The sequence below is a fragment of the Electrona antarctica genome (genome assembly GCF_951216825.1).
Source record: "Electrona antarctica genome assembly, chromosome: 9".
NCBI classification, from domain to species: domain Eukaryota; kingdom Metazoa; phylum Chordata; class Actinopteri; order Myctophiformes; family Myctophidae; genus Electrona; species Electrona antarctica.
Genome location: NC_136790.1, coordinates 43,297,900 through 43,319,424, shown reverse-complemented (window position 1 = coordinate 43,319,424; position 21,525 = coordinate 43,297,900). Strand labels below are relative to the sequence as shown.

Below are 21,525 nucleotides of genomic sequence, written 5' to 3'. Positions count from 1 at the left end.
TGGCTCATATAGTATTAAATATTATATTCTTTAAAATCTTCTTTTTTATAAATCCATCCGTAGATTGAAAGAGTTATGTCACTGACAAAAGTCATCTTTTATTTTATTTTTTAAGTGTCTCTGGATTTTTTTTCCTTCCTGGCAGTATAATTTGGCTTATTTTCCTTTCTAAAGATATGTTATGATGATATACTATAGAATATATGATAATATCTGTATTCTTATTATATTAGAATTCTGTTTTTCTGATATAGAATATATGATAATATATTCTTTATTCTATTAGAACTCGGTTTACTTCAGAAAGCACTCCTGAAGAATCATCTAGAGGAAGACAAAATAAATACAGTTCTATTTTACTATACTAGTTCTATTCTCCATTCTATATAATTCCAATGACGTAACTCCTTCACTGCATTTCTCTATATGGAATCATTCTCTGTGTTTGCATCGTTCCGGATACTACATGTTACTCATTATACTGTACTACATGCTCGTCATACTGTACGACACCATACTCATCAGGCCTCACTGATACTTACCCACTGAGAGAAGCTGGGGCGGGGGGGACTGTGACAGAGAGGGAATACAGTACAATTAAACACACAAAGTTTATAATCTCGGGTTGGTTCACATTAAATGTCAATCAAGTCACCAGTCGGCCAATCGATCAATTGGAGAGTGGCTGGCTGGGTGGGGTGGGGTGGGTGGGTGGAAGATGACTGCAGTATACAGCTTGGCTGTGCCTTAGTCAGAGAAGAGGCTGGCAAAGGACTTCCGGAGGTTTCGGATGGTCTCGGCCTTGGCCACTTCTTCTTGTTGGCCGTCGGCTGCCGAAACGGAGCTCCCGCGGAAGAAAGGGGATTCGCTGATGGCGTTGAAGGCATTGGTCAGGGACTGGGATTTACTGGGAAGGAGAGAGGAAGACATGGGAGGGAGGAAAACAATAGGAGGACACCCCCCTACCTATTACTCCTCATTCCTTATCACTTTTTGTTTCCTTCCCCCCCCCCTCCTATATTCAGCCATTGTGTAGAGTTTTGTCCTAACACAAACATTAAATGCTATTGACAATGAATGGAGAATTTACGTTATTTGTGCCTGAGCAAATTGGCTAGTTTGGTCCTACACAAAGGATTAAATTCCCATTAACAATGATAGAACAATGATAAGAGCGCACCTCACTTCACACGGGTGTGATTTCTTTTTTCTTTCTTTTTTTTTTTTACAGCAAACACTGTCTGTCAATATTTTCAGTAATGTTGTTCAAATGTATTTTATGTCACAGAATAATCACTGCATTAGTGAAATTGTTGTTGATTGATAATACCGCTCTTACTTCAGCAGAGGGTGGCCCTTTGGCTGGTCCGTCGGCTGCTCTTCCACAGACTCCTCTGGGGCCTCTGTGTCTTCAGCGGGAACAGGCTCAGGGTCGGAGGCTGGAGCTGGGGATGATGAGGCTGGTTTAGCCTGGGGAGACTGGACCATAGGTGGGGACTGGGGAGCTTTCACTGGGGACTGAACCTGTGCTGGGGCTGCAGGGGCCCATTCATCAGCCTGGGCGGGGGCTGGAGCTGGGGCTGGCTCTGCAGACGGTTCTGGGGCTGCTGCAGGGGTCTCAGGCTGGGGTTTGGGTATGGCCCTGGGTGGGGGTGGTGGGGTCTGAGGCTTTGGCTGGATAAGGGGCTTGGAATTTCTGCGTACGGGAGGGATGGGCTTGGCAGGTAGGGTGGGTTTGGGAGGCAGCTCTTTGGGTTTCCCCGGTGCCGGGGAGGCAGACGGAGACACCTGAGGTTGGGGCTTGGGCTGCTCTGTCATGGGAGCTGATGGAGGGGTTGATGGAGCGGTTGGCGGGGCAGCCACCTGGGGCTGCAGGGGAGCGGGGAGGAGGGGAGCAGGGAGGAGGGGGGGGCCTGCAGGCCATTCTTTGGTCGGGGAAAAGATTGAGGCTAGATCTGCCACGCTGGCCGGGGGAGAGAATGGGTCGGGGAAAGGTGAAGCAGGTGCTTCGTTGGTCGGGGAAAAGATGCAGGCTGCAGGTGCCACCACGCTGGCCGGGGGAGAGGGTGGTGGGGTTGCGGAGGCTGCTCTGGTTGGGGAAGAGGAAGGAGGGGAAGCAGATGCTACCTTAGCTGGGGGAGAGAATGGAGCCAACGGGGGTGGTCTGGCTGGGGGAGAGGATGGGGCAGCAGGGGCTTCTCTTGGGGGAGAGGACAGGGCAGCAGGGGCTGCTCTTGGGGGAGAGGATGGGGCAGCAGAGGCTGCCTTGGTTGGGGGAGAGGATGGGGCAGCAGAGGCTGCCTTTTTGGGAGAGGATGGGGCAGCAGAGGCTGCCTTTTTGGGAGAGGATGGGGCAGCAGAGGCTGCCTTGGTTGGGGGAGAGGATGGGGCAGCAGATGCTGCCTTTTTGGGAGAGGATGGGGCTGCTTTAGCTTGGCTGGTTGGTTTGGAGACCGATCCTGCCCTGATCATCGGAGGAGGAGGCCTTTGCACTGGCGGTCTTGTGACTGAGGCAGCCTTCTGGACTGGGGCCGGCTTCGGAGCCTGGGTTGTTTTCTGAGCTTGGCCTTGACCAGGTTTCTGGGTCTGGCTGGACTTTGGCACTGGTTCAGATGTTTTTTTGGCTGTATCGGGGGATTTCTCCACACTCTGTGGTTTCACCGGTGCCCCTGGAGGATGCAAAGATGAAGAGTTCTGTTACATTGTGATTGTGAACACATGCAACCAAGTAAATACATTTAGAAAATCAGAAGTAGACCAGAAAAACTATGATCCACCACGTGTTGATTCAATGCACCAGATAGAAAAAAAAACAGGCACCCTCAAAACTCACCAAAAGTCCAAAGCAGATAATGGTACAGAATGTGATGGCTTTGCCATGCCCATTCACATAACAAAGCTTCATATTCACAGAAATCCTAACCAGCTTGATTCGTCACTTTTATCTGTGTGTGGAGCAAGCGCTGCATGTTTGGCTCACAATGACCACCAGATGGGAGCAAATCAACAGCTATAGCACAACCACATTATATGCATACAATTAAAAGGTGCTTGTTTTTGGATGCGTTTGCTGTATTGAAGCCCCATTCACAAACACAAGGGGGCAGTATGGTTACAAAAGGAGATATAATAATTAAAAAAAAATGAATTAGAGGAGAGTAATGGTAAGAGGACAAAAAGAAGGAAAGGAGTGGAAACAAGCTGGAGAGGAGAGGATAGGAGAGGATAGGAGAGGAGAGGAGAGGAGGAGAGGGAATGAATGCAGGCTGGCTGGCATCAGTTACTGAAACACACACAATAAAGGTACAAGCTAATTAAGCCAGTATAGTTCATGCTGAGCATTAAGGGGCTAGGATGAATTTCCAATGGTTCTGCAAAGTATAGCCTATACAAAGGGCAGATCTCAGATCTGTTTCCTAGACAGTTTTAAAGGCTGTGACAAATACCATTCGTTTATAGTATCTGACAAATATGATTGGTGTTTGTGTAGTGGTAATCTGGCATTACGGTATGTACAGTATAGTGTTGGTAGATTTAGAATCATTTTACATTGATACAGTCAGTGCTTACAGAGCTAATGAAAATTCACCATTCTCAGAAACAGCCATTTTTCTCACGTGAACAGTATTCAGAATAATTCAGAATGGTCGTGCATGACGACTCTTACATTTTATTATACTGTTTGTCTTAAAGCATCCAAATGGTTGCTTTGGGGCTCACATGAAAACCAAAGAAAACATTTTACGCAAAACAACATACATGTCCAAAGTTAAATGTAGTTTTTGCCATGATACAAGCTACAACCAGTCCAATGATTTTGAATAAATGCATTCATTTTAAGGAGTCAGGTTCAGGTTTTCTCTGAAGAGGTGTGAATGATTTTTTTTTTGCAATTTCTGATATTAAGAGTATAGGCTATAAGTCCATACCTGCAGTTTCTTCCTACCTCTTTCTCCCCCTTGTCTCTCTCGACCCCCCCCCCTCTCTCTCTCCCCTCGCTCCCCCACTCTCTCTCGACCCCCCCCTCTCTCTCTCCCCTCGCTCCCCCACTCTCTCTCGACCCCCCCCTCTCTCTCCCTCTCTCCCCTCGCACCCCCACTCTCTCTCGACCCCCCCCCCCCTCTCTCTCTCCCCTCGCTCCCCCACTCTCTCTCGACCCCCCCTCTCTCTCCCTCTCTCTCGACCCTCGCTCCCCCACTCTCTCTCGACCCCCCCCTCTCTCTCCCCTCGCTCCCCCACTCTCTCTCGACCCCCCCCCCCTCTCTCTCCCCTCGCACCCCCACTCTCTCTCGACCCCCCCCCCCTCTCTCTCCCCTCGCTCCCCCACTCTCTCTCGACCCCCCCCTCTCTCTCCCTCTCTCTCCCCTCGCACCCCCACTCTCTCTCGACCACCCCCCCCCCCTCTCTCTCCCTTCTCTCTCTCTACCCACCTCTCTCTGCCACTTATAATCCAAAATGGAGGACCACCCTAAAGAGTAAAGTAAAGGGCAATCCTGTTTTGTTTAGTTTTTTACTCTGTAATTGTTTCCACCCAGTTGTAGTAATAATGTCTGGGAGAGTGTCTATTAGTTGAATGAAGCATTTAGAGACTGGCTAATTGTGAGTCAGTCTAGAATGATTACATGAACAAGAGGAGAGAGTTGGAGCCATTGTATCACATGGCAAAACAATAGATATCAGCATGCAGGTAAAGAAAAGATGACATGTTATATTTGCAAATTGAGTTTGAACTGAAGGTGTATAGGCTTAACCACGTTTTGGAATGGCTAAAGTAAATGTTGGATGTACCGAAGACAGAGCTATAGGTATAGTCATACGTATCCAGACAACTATTCCACAATCTCCGAATGTTATAGTCTGGAACAGTGGAACTAAACCTCCTGAAATCCGAGTAAGGAAGCTGCCATTTCCGTTCAAAACTTATTAGAGCTTATTTTTCTTCTGCTAAGCAGCAAGCTATGTATATGCTTAGATGATTTCTGTTTATATTAGGATACTCATGATAGAACTTCCGTTGCTCCAGACTGTATGATGAAAGCATTTGAAATTTTCGAGAGGCAACAGTCTGGCAACGTGAGACTAGTTTGTTGCTTAATGCAAAACATCCCATGGCAGAGGGAGCTTTATTGCTGGGTAGAGGAAAACCACCAGTGTGTTTACCAGGACAGACTCACGATAAAGCGATTTACTGTACTGAAGAGGCTACAAAAAAAACGCATATGGTAAACAAAAGGAAGCAGAAGAGCCCTCAATTTTCACAGTTGAGCATTAGCAGCGAACGTAAGAGATGGTCAATATTTCTGTTTAGAATCAACAAAATTAGTCACTAATCAGACTTCTGTAAAGAAACGTTTATGCTGTAGACACAATACAATATCCAACACTGTCATACACAAAACAACCAGATTTAATGAAAAACAACACAATGAAATATACACATTTGCCACATCCATGCAGAATTAATTGACACAAATGTCTGATGTTAGATAACAAATTGAACATGCAAACATGTTTACATTGACATGGACAGGAGTCACAGGACACAGACACAAAGTTAGTTACCACACCCAGATAGAAAAATGGCTTTTGGTCTTCTAAATTGACTAGTTGTTTTTCAACCAAGGTTCATGTTTTAGGTTGTTATTAGAGAAAGCAAAAGATGAGCGTAAATGCTTTCTTTCGTTTTAGAGATTTTAGCTATTTTTGACAGGGGGGCGGGGGAATTCGAACATGGGGCGAAATATGTGTATTTTATAGTCATTTATTTTTTTAATATTTACTATATAGTCCTACTAGCCCCTATACAATTACATCTGGCCACAAAAGATCACAGGATCTATTGAATGTGAAGGGGGAGGTGACACACTGACATATTAGCCTACGACAGACAGTATGGCAGCCCCCTAGCACCTCTACCTTCACATTCAGTAGATCCTGTGATCTAGTTGTAATTTCCTGGGGACTAGTAGGACTATGGTAAATAATAACAAATAAATCGCTGTAAAATGTTGTAAAAAAACATGTATTTAGCCCCATGTTCGAATGCCCCACCCCCCTCGGGCTAAAATAAAAGAAAGTGTCAAAAAAAACAAAAAAAAAAACACTCATCTTTTGACTTTCTCTAATAACAAACCTAAAACATGAACCTTGGTTGAAAAAAAACCTAAAGTTGTCCTTTAGTTTAAAAGCAGTTACAATTGCTCCCATGAGGCACATTTTAGTCTTAACAGAACAGCCCAGAGCGCAAACACCACCACACTACCAAAGAAGCCAAGCTGAAAACAATTAAGCCTTACAGTACATCGTGTGTGTGTGTGTGTGTGTGTGTTACATTAGCCTACAATTGAAAAAACAAGTCAAATTGAAAAAAAGAACTGCTCGTTTTATTCAAGTTCACCTCCTGCAATGACGTGCGATTCGGTGGCTAATCAGGACATAACTCGGACGGCGCTGAGTCGACTAAACATGACTCCGCAATAAGGCTCGACACGGCGACTCGATTGTCTTAGCTCACTGGGCGGTGCGGGCGGCGGTGTCTCGTGGCTCGAGTCACCTTCAAGGCCTCCGACGGTGAAACCCGAGCGCACCTTTTTCCAATCGAACTGGTTTTCCATGACATGTACGTTCGCTTCTATAGAAGCAATATTTGTAAGGCAGAGAAAGTTTTTTTTAGCAAAAGGCTGAGGCACACCTCAGAAGGCTAGTAGTGACCGGTACGTAGGGCAATAGAGCATATATTAAAAAGGGTATCTTTTAAAAACAAAGAAAAGGTCCCGCACACTGTCAGACACTGTCTGTCCTGATGAAGGTCGAATCGACCGAAACGTCGACCTAATAGTAAATTCAGTTGGTGTTTTTGCTGTGATGCTTTCGCAGTATTTAAAGCTATATTTGTGTTCTATTATATACCTTTATATTTCCCCTGAATAAAGTTGATGTCGTCATTTTACATTTACATTACAATAGATGTTTTGTTTCTATATAAATGAGGACATAACCTGAAATCCATGAAAGTGATACAAGCTAAAACAGTAATTCACCAGAGTATTACACACACACACACACACACGCACGCACACACGCACGCACGCACGCACGCACACACCCAAACCACATAAGTAATAGAATCTCTCTAGCTCCTGTGTTTTACTGAGGGTGAACAGTGTTCTGACAACCTTGAGGAGGAGGTCGCTGGCCAGGGGTCCTGTTTGGATCCACCACACCCTCCTTCTGGACGCTCTGGAGAGAGAGAGAGAGAGAGAGAGAGAGAGAGAGAGAGAGAGAGAGAGAGAGAGAGAGAGAGAGAGAGAGAGACAGAGAGAGACAGAGAGAGAGAGAGACAGAGAGAGAGAGCTTCATTGGAAGGGCTGTTCAGTAGTTAAGTCACATCATTACACCATATAGGACTCATAAAACGGAACAAAAAACAAAATACAGTAGCATCCTTTTTCTTTACAATAGGCCTATCTCACAGCCCCCTTTCCACGCCCCCTTCCGGTAGCTAGTGGTGTCATTTAACATTATCATTGACACGTTTTTTTCTCTGGAGAATCTAAGTACATTTCCTAATGTAAAAATGTGACAGACCAATATTATTATGAAGCAAACAAGATGGTAAATCAGCTCGAACAGATAGAACAAACCTTACCTTGAGAAAACAAAAGTTGTAGACTTCTTAAATGACCTCTGTTAACATGTAGTGTCTATGGAGTGAAGTCACGCTATCACCACTAGCTCCGAAAGGGGGCGTGGAAAGGGGGCGGGGGAAATTCTGTGAGATAGGCCTATTAGGGTGACCAGATCCAAAGTGTCCATTTGAAGGACAGAATTATCGATTGTGTGGGACACAAGTGGGACGGAACGGGGTGTACCTTGATGTCATATTCGACCATGTACATGTACTCATATACTGTGTAATATGTAATGTAACAATAAAAAGATATTGTATCTTGAATCAAGGCCTGTTGCAGATATGCATTTTGAGGAAATCAAATTCAATTTAATAGTATATCGTATATGAGTATATGTATTGGCCGATTGTGAGAATGGCTTTGAGACGTGAACTCTATGCAGTTGCGTTTGTAAAAACTGTACTCAATAATGTGTTTGTTTGTTTGTAAGAAAAACAATTCAAATAAATAGTTAAAATATAGCAAGAAGAAATAAAAGGAAAAATAAAAGAAAGAAAGAAATCTAAGCATATCCGAAAAGGAGTGAGAAGTCAAACTTATAAACTCCCACCCCTCTGTAAATGATACGTAGCTTGTGGAGTCAGTTCAGTCAGATATACTCGAGGGGTTTCATGCTGTGCTCAAGGGCGCATACATATACTCAAGGGGTTAATATGCTGCATTATGTGAGTGTATTCAGTGTGTGCAAGACCCACACATCATTCGCTGATGTGGCAGTCAGCTGACCAATTGGGCGGGCTACTTAAGCTCACTAGTCTGCATGCTCTTCCTGCCTTCCTTCTGCTATGGTTCCTGGTTGTTGTGATGTTTGCTCCCACCACCACCCCAGCACCACCAGTGGGCTCTGTTATTTATGTTCCCCATGGGGGGTTTATTGTATCTCTATCTCCCTGCTCTTAATGTTTAATGATGGTGTTTGATGACGCCAAGATAATATATTATATGCACACTTGTATTCTCATTCTATAATAAATATTGGTTAAATCTATTCGTGAGTTGAACTGAAATTACTCACTGTATTCTGTGCTAATTAAGCTACTCTTCTAAGAAGAGTTCTCTTCAGTTTTTTTTATATATATGTACACCCAAATACTCAGGGCACTCCCTGAGTATAAAAGTACAAACTTTTGTGTATGTTCACATGACCTGATGAAGATCAAATAGATCAAAACGTTGTCAGAATTTTCAATAAAGAACGTCTTTCTTGTACCTGTGGTGTGCGGTCTCCATCCAATACCTACTGAAGTTTCTTTAGCCCAGCACCCAGCCTGTCGATGTGCGTATTCTACGTCCGCTCCACCCAAATACTTTCCCATATAATTACACACATTCATCCATATTATACGTATCAAAATTGTCTATTTTAATTATATAGACAATTTAAATACAATAATACAATAATTCCAGTGGTATCCATTATAAGAGTGGTTCCTAAACTTTTCAGCCTGTGACCCAAAACAGAAATGATTCCCCGGGGAGCCAGACTACAGTGAAAATAGCCGATCTACAAGCTCACAACGTGTCGCTTTGCGCCACGTTGTGAGCTTGTAGATCGGCTATCGTCTTCAATATTTCTTCTAATTTATGGAATTTCTCTGATCTTTCTTTCATTTCATCATGACATTACTGGAGAAAAGAAAATAATTTTTTTGAAAATGTTTTGAGATTATAATAATTAAAAACCAAAATGTAGTGAAACAAAAACTGAGAGAATCGCAAGAAACGCTTTCGTTTACCTGTTGGGGCTGGACAGTGGTGGGCTTCTGGCCCTGAGGGGAGCGGGCAGTGGTGGGCTTCTGGCCCTGAGGGGAGCGGGCTGCAGGGGAGCGGGCGGACCCAGCCTTGGCAGCCAGCGCCTGGTTCATCTTAGACAGGACCACCTCGGAGATGAGAAGCCTGTCCTCTGCCTGGTGCTCACCGATGAGCTGCAGAGATGATCCCACCACCTGGAGGACAGAGGAGGACATTTTGATTACAGGGGCAGTCATCATGGGCGTCAAGACTATACTGTTCAGGAGAGGAGCATTTTAGTTTTTTGTTGTTTTTAATCCAACATTAGTTAATAGCACAGGCAGACTCTTCACATATTAGATTAAGAGCATGTCTGAAATAAATGTCAGAGCTGAAATCGACATGTAAATATAAAATACATGTAGCTATAGGTGTAATGTTAGAGTCCACAGAAGTGAACCTTAGAGTCCACAGAAGTGAAACTTAGAGTCCACAGAAGTGAACCTTAGAGTCCACAGAAGTGAGCCTTAGAGTCCACAGAAGTGAACCTTAGAGTCCACAGAAGTGAACCTTAGAGTCCACAGAAGTGAACCTTAGCGTGCACAGAAGTGAGCCTTAGAGTCCACAGAAGTGAGCCTTAGAGTCCACAAAAGTGAACCTTAGAGTCCACAGAAGTGAGCCTTAGAGTCCACAGAAGTGAGCCTTAGGGCCCTATTATGCGTGTCTTAAGTACCAGGTCTTATGACTTAACTTAAGACCTGGAGGCGTGGTCAATGCTGTTTGGCCACTCAGAATAGCCAAATGGCATTGATCACGCCTCCAGGTCTTAAGTTAAGTAATAAGACCTAGTACTTAAGACATGCATAATAGGGCCCTTAGAGTCCACAGAAGTGAACCTTAGAGTCCACAGAAGTGAGCCTTAGAGTCCACAGAAGTGAGCCTTAGAGTCCACAGAAGTGAACCTTAGAGTCCACAGAAGTGAGCCACATTCCGTGGCTGAGCACAGACTGTGATATATGATGATAAGAGCACCCCTCACTTCACAGTCACACGGGTGTGTTATACAGTATATTTTTTAAATGGCACAAATCCCGGCCTTGATATTTGCACTTAGAATAAGCAGTGTGGAAATACTGCACAGAACCCTGGAACGATGATTATGTTTTCTCAGGGTCTGGCAGGGGACTGAGTTCCATTTGTAACGCTCATATAATAAGTCCTGGAGCGATGCAGCGATGTGTCACCACCACAGCCAGAAGTCATAATCAACTGCATGGAGTGGAGCCACCAGAGCACACGGCGGACCAACATCATTTTTCTATGGCGATGCAAGGACAGGCCACCCTCAGAGTGTTTTCAATAAGCCTCCTTAAGAACATATCCCCATAGCAACCAAACTTTCTTTGGTGCCGGGGAGGGATGGGGGTGGGGGGGGATTATCATCCATCAGGGAAGATACTGTAGGAGAACACACACACACACACACATGAACGCACGCGCGCGCACACACCACGCACGGTCGCACGCGCGCGCACACACCACGCACGCACGCACGCACGCACGCACACACGCACACACACACACACACACACACACACACACACACACACACACACACAAATACATTATGGAATATATCTCTTTCTCTAGGCTACACATTTTGGGAAAGATCAGTCCATTAAATTCCGTCCATGGAGCTATTCCAATAATGTACTTTTACCTTAATAAATCTATACAAACCCCCCAGGGGTCTATATTTTGGTCCCTTCCTTCCTTTTCTCCCCTCTGTCTTGGCTGAACATAGCTGATCTACAAGCTCACAGCCTGTCGAATGTTCGCCTATGCAAGACGCCCACCCCGGAATAGGACTGCTGGGGTTCATGTGGTTCAATCACATTGATCACTGCTGCAATCAAGCCTGCTCTGCATGCAGGACAGGTGCATGGGAGGAAAATCAATGGCATCTCTTGACCTTGACCACCAATCAAAAACCACAGGAGCGGTCATTCCGGTCGTCATTGGGCCATCTTTATGGCATCCATAGTTCCAGACCACTTTTCCGCGGAGATCAAAGGGGTGGCTTTTTTATTTTATTATTTTTTTATGCTTCACCAGCTCGTTAACACCCTGAGCGGCAAGGACGGAGTTCTCCGTTCAATCAATTAGTAAGGCCCAGCGCTCAGGACGGAGATTGATCAAAAGGACGGAGATTATTGATATCAAAACCGATCGCATCGCTCCACAGGCTGGGAGCGTATGTTGCGCAACATTCAATGTTATTTTCCGTCATCGAAAATGTTCCCCCCCATTTTAGCCGACGAGATCGAAAATCTTAAAACGTGAATAACTCTTGATCTAAATCATTCCGTCCAATTCTAAGAAAAGATTATGTGTTAGACGGCCCATCGCAGTCCCGTCGCTAGTCGCGTTAGAATTAATCATACCTCCCGTTGTTGTCGATCGCATCAAGAGTGTTTTGGCTACATCAAGCTACTTCAGCGACATCCGGGATAGCATCCGGTCCGTCGCTAAATGTGCTCCGCAACTATAAATCGCTGTGCGCTATGATTTAATGGATTAAATAACCCTGGGCGTTCGGGGTGTTAACAAGAATTGGGAATTGAACCATGTAACCGTCCTACAAATGCAACTGCACCATTGTGGCAGGAAGGACGACCTTATAAGGGTCGGCTGTGGCTCAGGAGGTAGAGCAGGTTGGTCGCCCAATGAGCCATCGGTCGGCAGTTCGAATCCCGGCTCCTCCTCCTGTCCACATGTCGAAGTTTCCTTGGGCAAGACACAGAACCCCACATTGCCTCCAATGAGTCGGTCGGTGTGAGCTTGCCACCATTGGTGTGTGAATGTGGTAACTGGTAAGTGAGGCGTTGGTGCTGGCGTTGACTGTTCGCCGCTTCATATCACCTCCCAATGTATGAATGAATGAACCATTGTAAAGCGCTTTGAGCACTTGGAATAGCGCTGTAAAAATGCATTCATTATAAGGAGGGAGCAGAATTCGCAGAGACGTGATGGGAGGGATAATACCACATCACTGGACCACAGTGACTTGCTACTGGACAGTGGTCACTCTTCTGAACTGTGAACAACTTCATTGGATCCTCAAGCTGTCAGTCAAACCACTCAACTCCAACTTTGGAGATACCGGTAGTTTTTTTTTTTCTTTTTTTGAATGGTGAAGTCAGACGGATTTGTTTAAATCCACATTTATGCTCAAAAACCTCCTAACTCCACTATAAGCTGTGTTTGTCTAAAGTGAGGATAATATAAGGACACACATGCAAGTATATAAAGTCACCATAGCAACTTTGATGAGGCAGTATTGTGCTCATTTACTGAAATGTTATATTTTGGACATATTTTAGGCTAGTTTCTACCCGACAGATATTTCGATTTTTGTTGTTGTCGTGATGAGTGATGACTGAACAAAAAACTACTACTACAATTTAAAGCGTGAAATTAAACCAAATGGAAATTCTATAAACAATTATAGAGAATGTAGAAGAACTGTTATCTTTTTTTTATTAATATTTTTTATCCCACAATTTTGCAACCCATTTTTTCACCCAGTGTCAATTATCTAATGTATTCCCGGGCGCTACACTTCCTCTGCCAACCTGGGGGGGGGGGGGGGGGGGGGGCAGCGGACTGACCTCATGCTTCCTTCTATGCATGAGGAGTCCAAGCTGCTTCTTTTCACCTGACAGGGGGGAGTTTCCTCGGCCGGACGTAGCGCGTGGAAGGAACACTCTTATTCCGACCAGTTCCTTTTCTGTTTTGATCAACGCCTGTTATCTCTCCCATGGTACCACATCAATACAGCATGGAATTGTGGACAAATCATTCTGGGTCTGAGAGGCTAATATGTCATCTAATGGTGGTCCGTGGCTCAAATGCCAAATAAATAATGGGCCTTGATATGAAACGGGTTAAAACCACTGTGCTATTCACCTCATTCAGTCAAAGAGAAAACCTGAATATTACATCAGTGAAATGAGTGTATAGTGGGCAGCTGTCATGCACTGTCCACCAATGAAAACAAGATCCTCATTTTCCATTAACTGCCCTGCCCACATGTCTGTGTGTTGGGAGTCTCATTCTAGAAGCGCGTGTCTGTGTGTGTGTGTGTGTGTGTGTGTGTGTGTGTGTGTGTGTGTGTCCAAGGAAAACAAACAAATTAACGGAGCTGAACGTGAATCCCCCCCACCGCCCACCCCTTGTTTTCCCTCACTGTATATGTTTCTTTTCCCTTTTTACCTCCTTTATGATGAATTCCTGTTCTGTCTATAGAAGTGTCTATTTGTACGTCTCTAAATGTTTTGATGATTTGAACATGGTGGACCCTATTGGAAACAAGTGTAATGCTTAATTGGGTCGTCCACTCACAGTTAACAGCCTTTGTATTGAGTTTGTGCTTGAAATGTACTGTAATTCTGCAAACTGTTAACTCTTAGCCTGCCGCCATTAATTAATCCCTCGATTGCGTATTGCCATGGTTTAATCACGCGTGACACTTACTTTGAAGAGCCAAATATCCGTATCGCATTTTACTATGAAACCATTCCGTGTGTGTTGACGAAGCTGGTGCTCGTTCTCTCGGTCGGTGGTGGAAAAAGTGGACCGCGAGTATCACAGCGCCTGCTACAGGCCGTTGAAAACGCTTGTCTGGGACAAAGCGTCCTCTGCAATGTCGCTTCTGTGAGATAAAGCCGTCTGAAAACAGAGCCGGCAATGTTAGTGGATGCGCGCGCATTTTCAAAATGGCCGCGCCCATTGTGTCAGAAGCATAACAAAGCTAACGGACGGTAGATTTCGATACGATCGTATTAAAACATGCATTAATGAATACATCGCTGTTAAAACGGCTTTTCCGTTTGTGGCAGGCTACAAGATTCTACGTGTTAATATTCCTATGTTCCTGGCGGGTAAACGATTAATAAATTCTTCAATCAATCAATGTGTGTGTGTGTGTGTGTGTGTGTGTGTGTGTGTGTGTGTGTGTGTGTGTGTGTGTGTGTGTGTGTGTGTGTGTGTGTGTATCCCCTCTGTGTGGGTGTGCATGGGTGTGAATATAATGTGACATTAAACATGGACACAGCAACCTGCGTGCACTGTGTGTGAATGCACTGACATTGTGGTCAAGCCTTCTAGGAAACACAACCCATGGACCGAGTAAGAAAGACAAAGGGAGAAAGCAAAAGAAAGAGATGGAAGATACAAACAGGGAGATGAAAACACACACACACACACACACACACACACACACACACACACACACACACACACACACACACACACACACACACACACACACACACAGGGGGAGATGGGAAATCACCGCACATTGCATTAAAATAATCAGTTACTGTCTAGTATAGATTCTGCAGACCTATGGGAGTATAGGAGCATGATCAGACTTCATTTGTCTGATTGGCATTAACATAATCAGTTACAGTCTAGTATATAGATTCTGCAGACCTATGGGAGTATAGGAGCATGATCAGACTTCATTTGTCTGATTTGCATTAACATAATCAGTTACAGTCTAGTATATAGATTCTGCAGACCTATGGGAGTATAGGAGCATGATCAGACTTCAACTGTCTGATTGGTAATGTGTTGTCGGGGTAGAAATGGATTAAGGTGTTTCTTGGGTAGACAGTCTAAAATTAAGATTACAATCCATTCAAGTCTATTCATATTCTCACTGACAATTGTTCCAAATAACAGGCTATGTCAAAGGATTATGATAGAATACAAGCAGTGGTGTGTTCTAGGTTTTTTGTAGAGTATACCATAATGATTCCTTCCCACGCGCACATGTGCTGTTCATTTTAATTCTTTATGAATCAGTCAATCCGTCCGTCCGTCCGTCCGCCCACTCCGCTCACCTCAGTGATGTAGTCATTGCCATCCTTGCCACAGATGGCTTTGACAGCACAGATATCCAGCCCACCAAATATCTCTGAGCAGGTGTCAACCCACAGCTTGTACCTGACACAACAACAAGAGATACACAACAATAGAGATACACAGGTGTCAACCCACAGCTTGTACCTGACACAACAACAAGAGATACACAGGCATTAATACTAAAGGTCTAACAAGAGTTATTGCATTCGATCTCTTTTTGTTTATAAATAACAAATAGCAAAAATGTTGATTGATGATGTTAACAAGACTTTAAGAAAATTGGACATTGTGAGGGAAAATACCTTTTGTTGTACCTGCACACTTAATCACACACTGTAATCACCCACTGGCAGAGTTTCACATTTGAATAGAATTCCTCAACCGTGGGTTGTAGTTACCTAGCCAGGATATTATGTCCAAGATATTGTCAATTAGCAATATGAATGGGTTTCAGATGTGCTCTTTCCATAGAACCGAATCATTCGGTTTATGAATGCTTCTACTTCAAACTGATGATTGTCGCTTATTATTGACCCTCTCTCATTGAAAAAGTCATTAAAATTTGCATTATCTAGAAATGTCATCTATTACTGGCAGTGACAATGCATAGCGATCATTATGCACTACACAAGATGTACTTCTGTTCTCGTGAAAGCTGTAACACAAGCTTCCTTCTGTAAATCCATACAGATTTCTAAGGAAATGTGTTCACAAATGTGTTCACAACACTGATAGTGACACATGTAAATTTCAGGGTCGTATTATATAATTCATGACAGCAACACATAAAGCTACAACTGGTGCATAATTCCCCTCAGATGGTACAGACCGGCTCACAGTAGTAGAGAGACGGGGTGAAGAATAGGTTTCCAATTAAGACAGCGACGGTAACTTGTGAACAATTGACATGGTTGCCTGCTTGGGTACCTACTGAGAGACTGATGCTTGTGAAATAGTGACCAAAAGAAATAAATCCCTCAATAGTAAGGAATATTTCCACGCCATTTTTGATAGAATTCTATGAATAAGTGTTAAGGGCCTTGCAAACGGGGAGCAAGGAACGCACACGTTGTTGCCTGGATCAACGACAGGTCTGCTACAGGTCTGCTCAAGAGGGGCGCGACAACGCAAGCGTAAAAAAAAAGCTAGTGTGCACGAAACTAGCACGCGCACAACAAATTCACGGGACCGCGCTCACGTAAATACGCTTGCGTTGCCGCACCGCGACTTCTCCGAGCAAAAACGCAGGTCTCATTGAAAATGAACTATAGGCGCGTTTTATCGCTCCCCGTTTGCAAGGCCCTTTAGACTTGAAGAAGGCATGGTTATACTTATACCTGCCGAAACGTTGGTTTATTCACTCTGCGTCATATTGGCACTACCAGAGTGCGCGGCCACTTTCTTGCCCCTTGAAGCAGGGACATGCAGAGAGTGTTAGAGAGGCAGGTATAAGAGGGCACTTTTGGACAAAAATAGCAAAAATAGCAGATCTACGTTGAGAGCTTGTAGATCAGCTATTTTCGGGGCGTAACCCAGCACTCTTTAGCTAGTGGAGATGCAGGTGTATACGACATGAATTTCGGGAAAAAAACTAAGTTGTTCAACGCAAAATGCTGCGTTCACGTTCAGGAGACTATAAGGAAAAAAGGCAATTCTCCTGAACGCTGCCTTCCGGCATGGAAAAGAGTGGCATTTTGCATTTCTTTCACCATTAGTAAATGCTGCATTCGTGGTCTGGAGAGGGCAGTTGTTTTACAGACGGGTAAAAGGGCAGCTAGGAGTAGCCTGGATCTAGCCCAAAGACCCCGCCCACTCTCTGAGTGGACTGCGTCTCTTGGTCTGGTGTTGCACTGTGAACTTATCATTTCTTCGGTACAAAAATGTATTTTCCAATGAGAATCGGTGGTGGGGGGGTGGGTCTAACGAACAACCAATCAGCGCCGAGTCCCGTTTTCAGCGTCATCACGCAGCGCAACACACAGAGGGTTGAGGGAAATTCTAATCCCCTCCCCCTTGAAATCGCTCAGACAGGAGACAATGTCAGACTGAAGCTTCAAGAAAGCTACAGTCTGATAATCAGGCTAAGCTAGGAGCTGAACGTCCCTGCCTTGAAGTGACCGACTGCATGGCTGTCATATTTGTGGCTCAGCAGCTGTGACAAGTGTGACACAATCTGTGCATTCTAGATGAGGCAGTGCAGCGCTCACTTGTCAGTCATGGCTACTTGTTCCAACATGGCCGACCCAGTGTTGCTCTTCCAGTTACCAGAGATGGATGTTCGCCTGGAAAAAGAGGAAACAGTTCACGCGCACCCACGCGCACGCACGCACGCACGCACGCACACGCACACGCACACGCACACGCACACACACACACACAGTTAGATTTGTAATAAAAATCACACCTGTGTGAACTGAGTGGTGCAACTCCCCTCTCCCCCCATTTTTCAATAGCTAAAGTAGAACAGAATGCTTAAAACACCAAAAGGGGTTCCCGCCCAAAATGGGATAAAATAACGCTTTAAGTGGTTAATAGCTAAGGTGACACAGATGTGTTCCAGGTCTTACTGTAACTTAATGGGTTTGGTTTCTCAGTGAAAATCACCACAGACACACAGCGCGTGTATACACACATGTATGCTTTGTAGTCGGCGCCGATCTTCTGGACTCTGATGTCGTATTTGGCATCTACAAAGGGTTCCGTGGTGGTGTAGGTCTGAGTGATGGCCACCACACTGGCAATGTCCTGGAAGTCACTCACATTGTCCACTTTCACCTACGGCACAACATCAGACACAACGGTCAGAGTCTAGCCCAATTTATGGTTCGCCATAATTATGACGGGAGAAAAACTCGACAACGACGTGACGCGGATCGGCTATTTTTCCGGCGTGTGACAACGTTGTATACGACGGAGCATTAATTCAGTCAGAACAAACTCACTTATTTATTTATTTTATTTAACCTTTATTTAACCAGTAAAAACCACATTGAGACTGAAGTCTCTTTTACACAGTGTGAACTGGCCAAGAGAAGAGGCAAGACCAGCAAAAGTTTAAGCAGACAGCAGCGCAGCAGTATCAGTGTGCAGCAGCAAGCAAGATGAGCAGTGCAAACCTCCAGTATAAATAGCCGGTATGAAGATGGTGGAATTATTGTGTGATTTGGATGAAGTGAATCATGTGAATGAGAACATGATGCTGAGGCGGCCCAATGAACAGCCACTAGTGGCAACCGCACTGAGTTTCCTGACTGAACTTGATCTGCGCACGTCTGTGTGGGGACCCACAAAAGGGTCACCGACCCACTGTTTGGGAAACACTGATGTAATGGGTCAGGATAATGACACCCGCAACAATGACTTCATCGTCACCCAAGGACTTCAAATAAAAGAACTTCATCGTCACCCGAGGACTTCTAATAAAAGAAAGTAATACTGAAAACTGAACTACTGGGCGTTTACTACAGCCTGGATAATGTATTCACACAACAAGTTAATACGCAGCCTCTGGACCTCGGAACAGAAGTCTTGGCAGTTCCTAAAACTAAGCTTAATAATGTTAAGTAGATTTTTTACTGCCAGAGTCCTTGTACTCTGAAACGACCTATTAAACGTTGGATTGAAATTGGGCTTTAAAAGACATTAAACAGAGTGAACTAGCGTTACCTTTCCCATTCCAGAATGGGCATGTCCAATCTTGACCACTACTGGGAAGCTTGGTGTGGTAATCTGAGTCAGAAAAACACATGAGAAAAATGGCAAACGTTACTAAATGGCAGAACATTATACCGAACAGATTTATCAACCAAACAGTAACCTGCTTTGCTGCACATTTGTTGAACAGGACACAAATAATCTTTGAATTTGATATTTGGAAAAATAATGTTGTGGCTGAAATGGAGTTGTCAATGCCCTTGCATCGTAACTGTTACTTTCAGCATCAATGGAAGGCGTGATCCACACGATAGGACAAAGATAACCAGAATTCAGAATTATCTTATTGTCACATCAGAGGTTTAGTTCTGGGAAACAGTGGGTGGAATTAGTTTTTTCCATCGTCTTTGTTATTCTCCATAAAAAGCGAAAGGAAAGAAGAAGAGGGGGCGCGAGAAGAGAGAGAGAGAGACAGAGAGAGAGAGAGAGAGACAAAGAGAGACAGAGAGAGAGAGAGAGACAGAGAGAGAGACAGAGAGAGAGACAGAGAGAGAGAGAGAGACAGAGAGAGACAGAGAGAGACAGAGAGAGACAGAGAGAGAGAGACAGAGAGAGACAGAGAGAGAGAGAGAGACAGAGAGAGAGAGAGAGACAGAGAGAGACAGAGAGAGACAGAGAGAGAGACAGAGAGAGAGAGAGAGAGAGACAGAGAGAGAGAGAGACAGAGAGAGACAGAGAGAGAGACAGACAGACAGAGAGAGAGACAGAGAGAGAGAGGAGAGAGATCAATAAAAAACAACAATAACAACAACAAACAGTTTATCTCCACATAGTAGTATTAATTAACCGAGGTAAGACATATTGAAGATGCGTGAGCATATACAGCAGGCCTACTGTACAGTAGCGACTAAAACTATGACGAAAAATGTTCGTCGACTACCTTTTTTCACTGACGAAAACTAAATGGATACTAAATAAAAACTAAGCTATGGTGACTAAAAGTAAGACTAATTATATAAATATATTGACAATTTCGTCAACAAATCAAAACTAGACTAAAATGTTAGGAAGGGACTAGTGGACAAGAGATCCAGTATAAGTCATTTTACACTTAGTTGCATGCTGAAAATAGCCGATATACAAGCCCACAACGGGTCGTAGCGCGACGCGTTGTGAGCGCGTTGTGAGCTTGTAGATCGGCTATTTTCAGCAAGTGTAAAATCAGTCATTACAACGGCATCGAGGCCCGCCAAAATACATTTTAGTCGACTAAATCAACTGTAGATTTAGTGGACTAAAATCGTATGATAGTTAGTCGACTAAAACTAGACTAACACTAAAACATTCCAGGTGACTAAAATGTGACTAAACTAAGTGAAAACTATTCAAGAGACTAATGACTAAAACTAAAATCAAAATCTGCTGCCAAAAACAACACTGATGCCGATTGAGTAATGACTAATATAGTACCGGTATGCTGTAGTGAAAGAAGACTATAGAATATTTTTAATGAACATGATTTGTGAGGTCTACCTCTATCTCCCTTAGAGATAGGGTGAGAAGTTCAGTCACGCGGGAGAGACTCGGAGTAGAGCCGCTTCTCCTTCGCCTGGAAAGGAGCCAGCTTAGGTGGTTCGGGCATCTGGTTAGGATGCCTCTCGGGCGTCTCCCTAGGGAGGTCCCTGAGGCACGTCCCACTGGGAGGAGACCCACCGGGGGCGCAGATGGAGGGATTACATCGACTCACTGGCCTTGGAACGTCTCGGGATCCCCCCAGGAGGAAGTCACTAATGTTGCTCTGGAGAGGGAAGTCTGGAGCTCTCTGGTGGAGCTGTTGCCCCCGCGACCCGACTACGGATAAGTGGTTGAAGATGGATGGATGGATGGATGATACGGACGAACAAGGATGTGCATTGTCTAGGAAACAACGTACATCCTCTGGTCATGGCTGCCTGTCACTAGCTTTTTTTGTTGAAACTTTAACAAATATAGCTTTGACTGGGAGCCCTTTAAGCGAATATCAAACGAGTCGCCCATTTACCAACTCGCGTACAGCCGGCGGAAATGCTCAGCCTGGTATTCCTAAAGTAACCTACTGTAAGTAAATTATGCTTAAACGGTTAAACCTAACATTATTCCTAACCTTAACCTCAGTAAAACTATGCCTAAACCTAACCCTATTCCTAAACGTAACCCCAGTAAAACTATGCCTAACCCTAAACTTATTTCTAACCTTATTCTCAGTAAAACAAAATAAAAAATACAAGAACCGCCGCACCGAGCGGTCGGCGTGAGGTTGGCGGGAAAAAAAGCGAGGGCGAGATCCATCCACTACTCTGCAGTGGATGTGCAACGTACCTTTGTTTTCTTCTAAATAAAACTTCCGATACTTTTGAAATAGCAAAAATAAAAGGGATAAAAAAAAATCAGCTCACAATGCGATGTGAGAGAATGGGTTTGAATGGTTAATAAATAGCGATCAAACCGATGTACGCATTCTTCTGCTCATGCAGGAATT

General features: G+C 44.4%; 1 protein-coding gene across 1 annotated transcript in view; it reads right to left on the bottom strand.

The window, feature by feature from the left end:
* Window positions 1-747: 747 nt before the first annotated feature.
* Window positions 748-21,525, bottom strand: part of syn2b (synapsin IIb) — a gene marked incomplete at both ends in the record, with an annotated part of 144,393 nt that continues 123,615 nt past the window's right edge. The window contains 9 exons of the mRNA XM_079510387.1: window positions 748-907; window positions 1,340-1,863; window positions 2,335-2,669; window positions 7,176-7,239; window positions 9,428-9,637; window positions 15,332-15,434; window positions 17,561-17,635; window positions 17,986-18,128; window positions 19,020-19,082. Of these exons, the coding sequence (XP_079366513.1) occupies window positions 748-907; window positions 1,340-1,863; window positions 2,335-2,669; window positions 7,176-7,239; window positions 9,428-9,637; window positions 15,332-15,434; window positions 17,561-17,635; window positions 17,986-18,128; window positions 19,020-19,082 (1,677 nt within the window). The remainder of the gene's footprint in view (window positions 908-1,339; window positions 1,864-2,334; window positions 2,670-7,175; window positions 7,240-9,427; window positions 9,638-15,331; window positions 15,435-17,560; window positions 17,636-17,985; window positions 18,129-19,019; window positions 19,083-21,525) is intronic.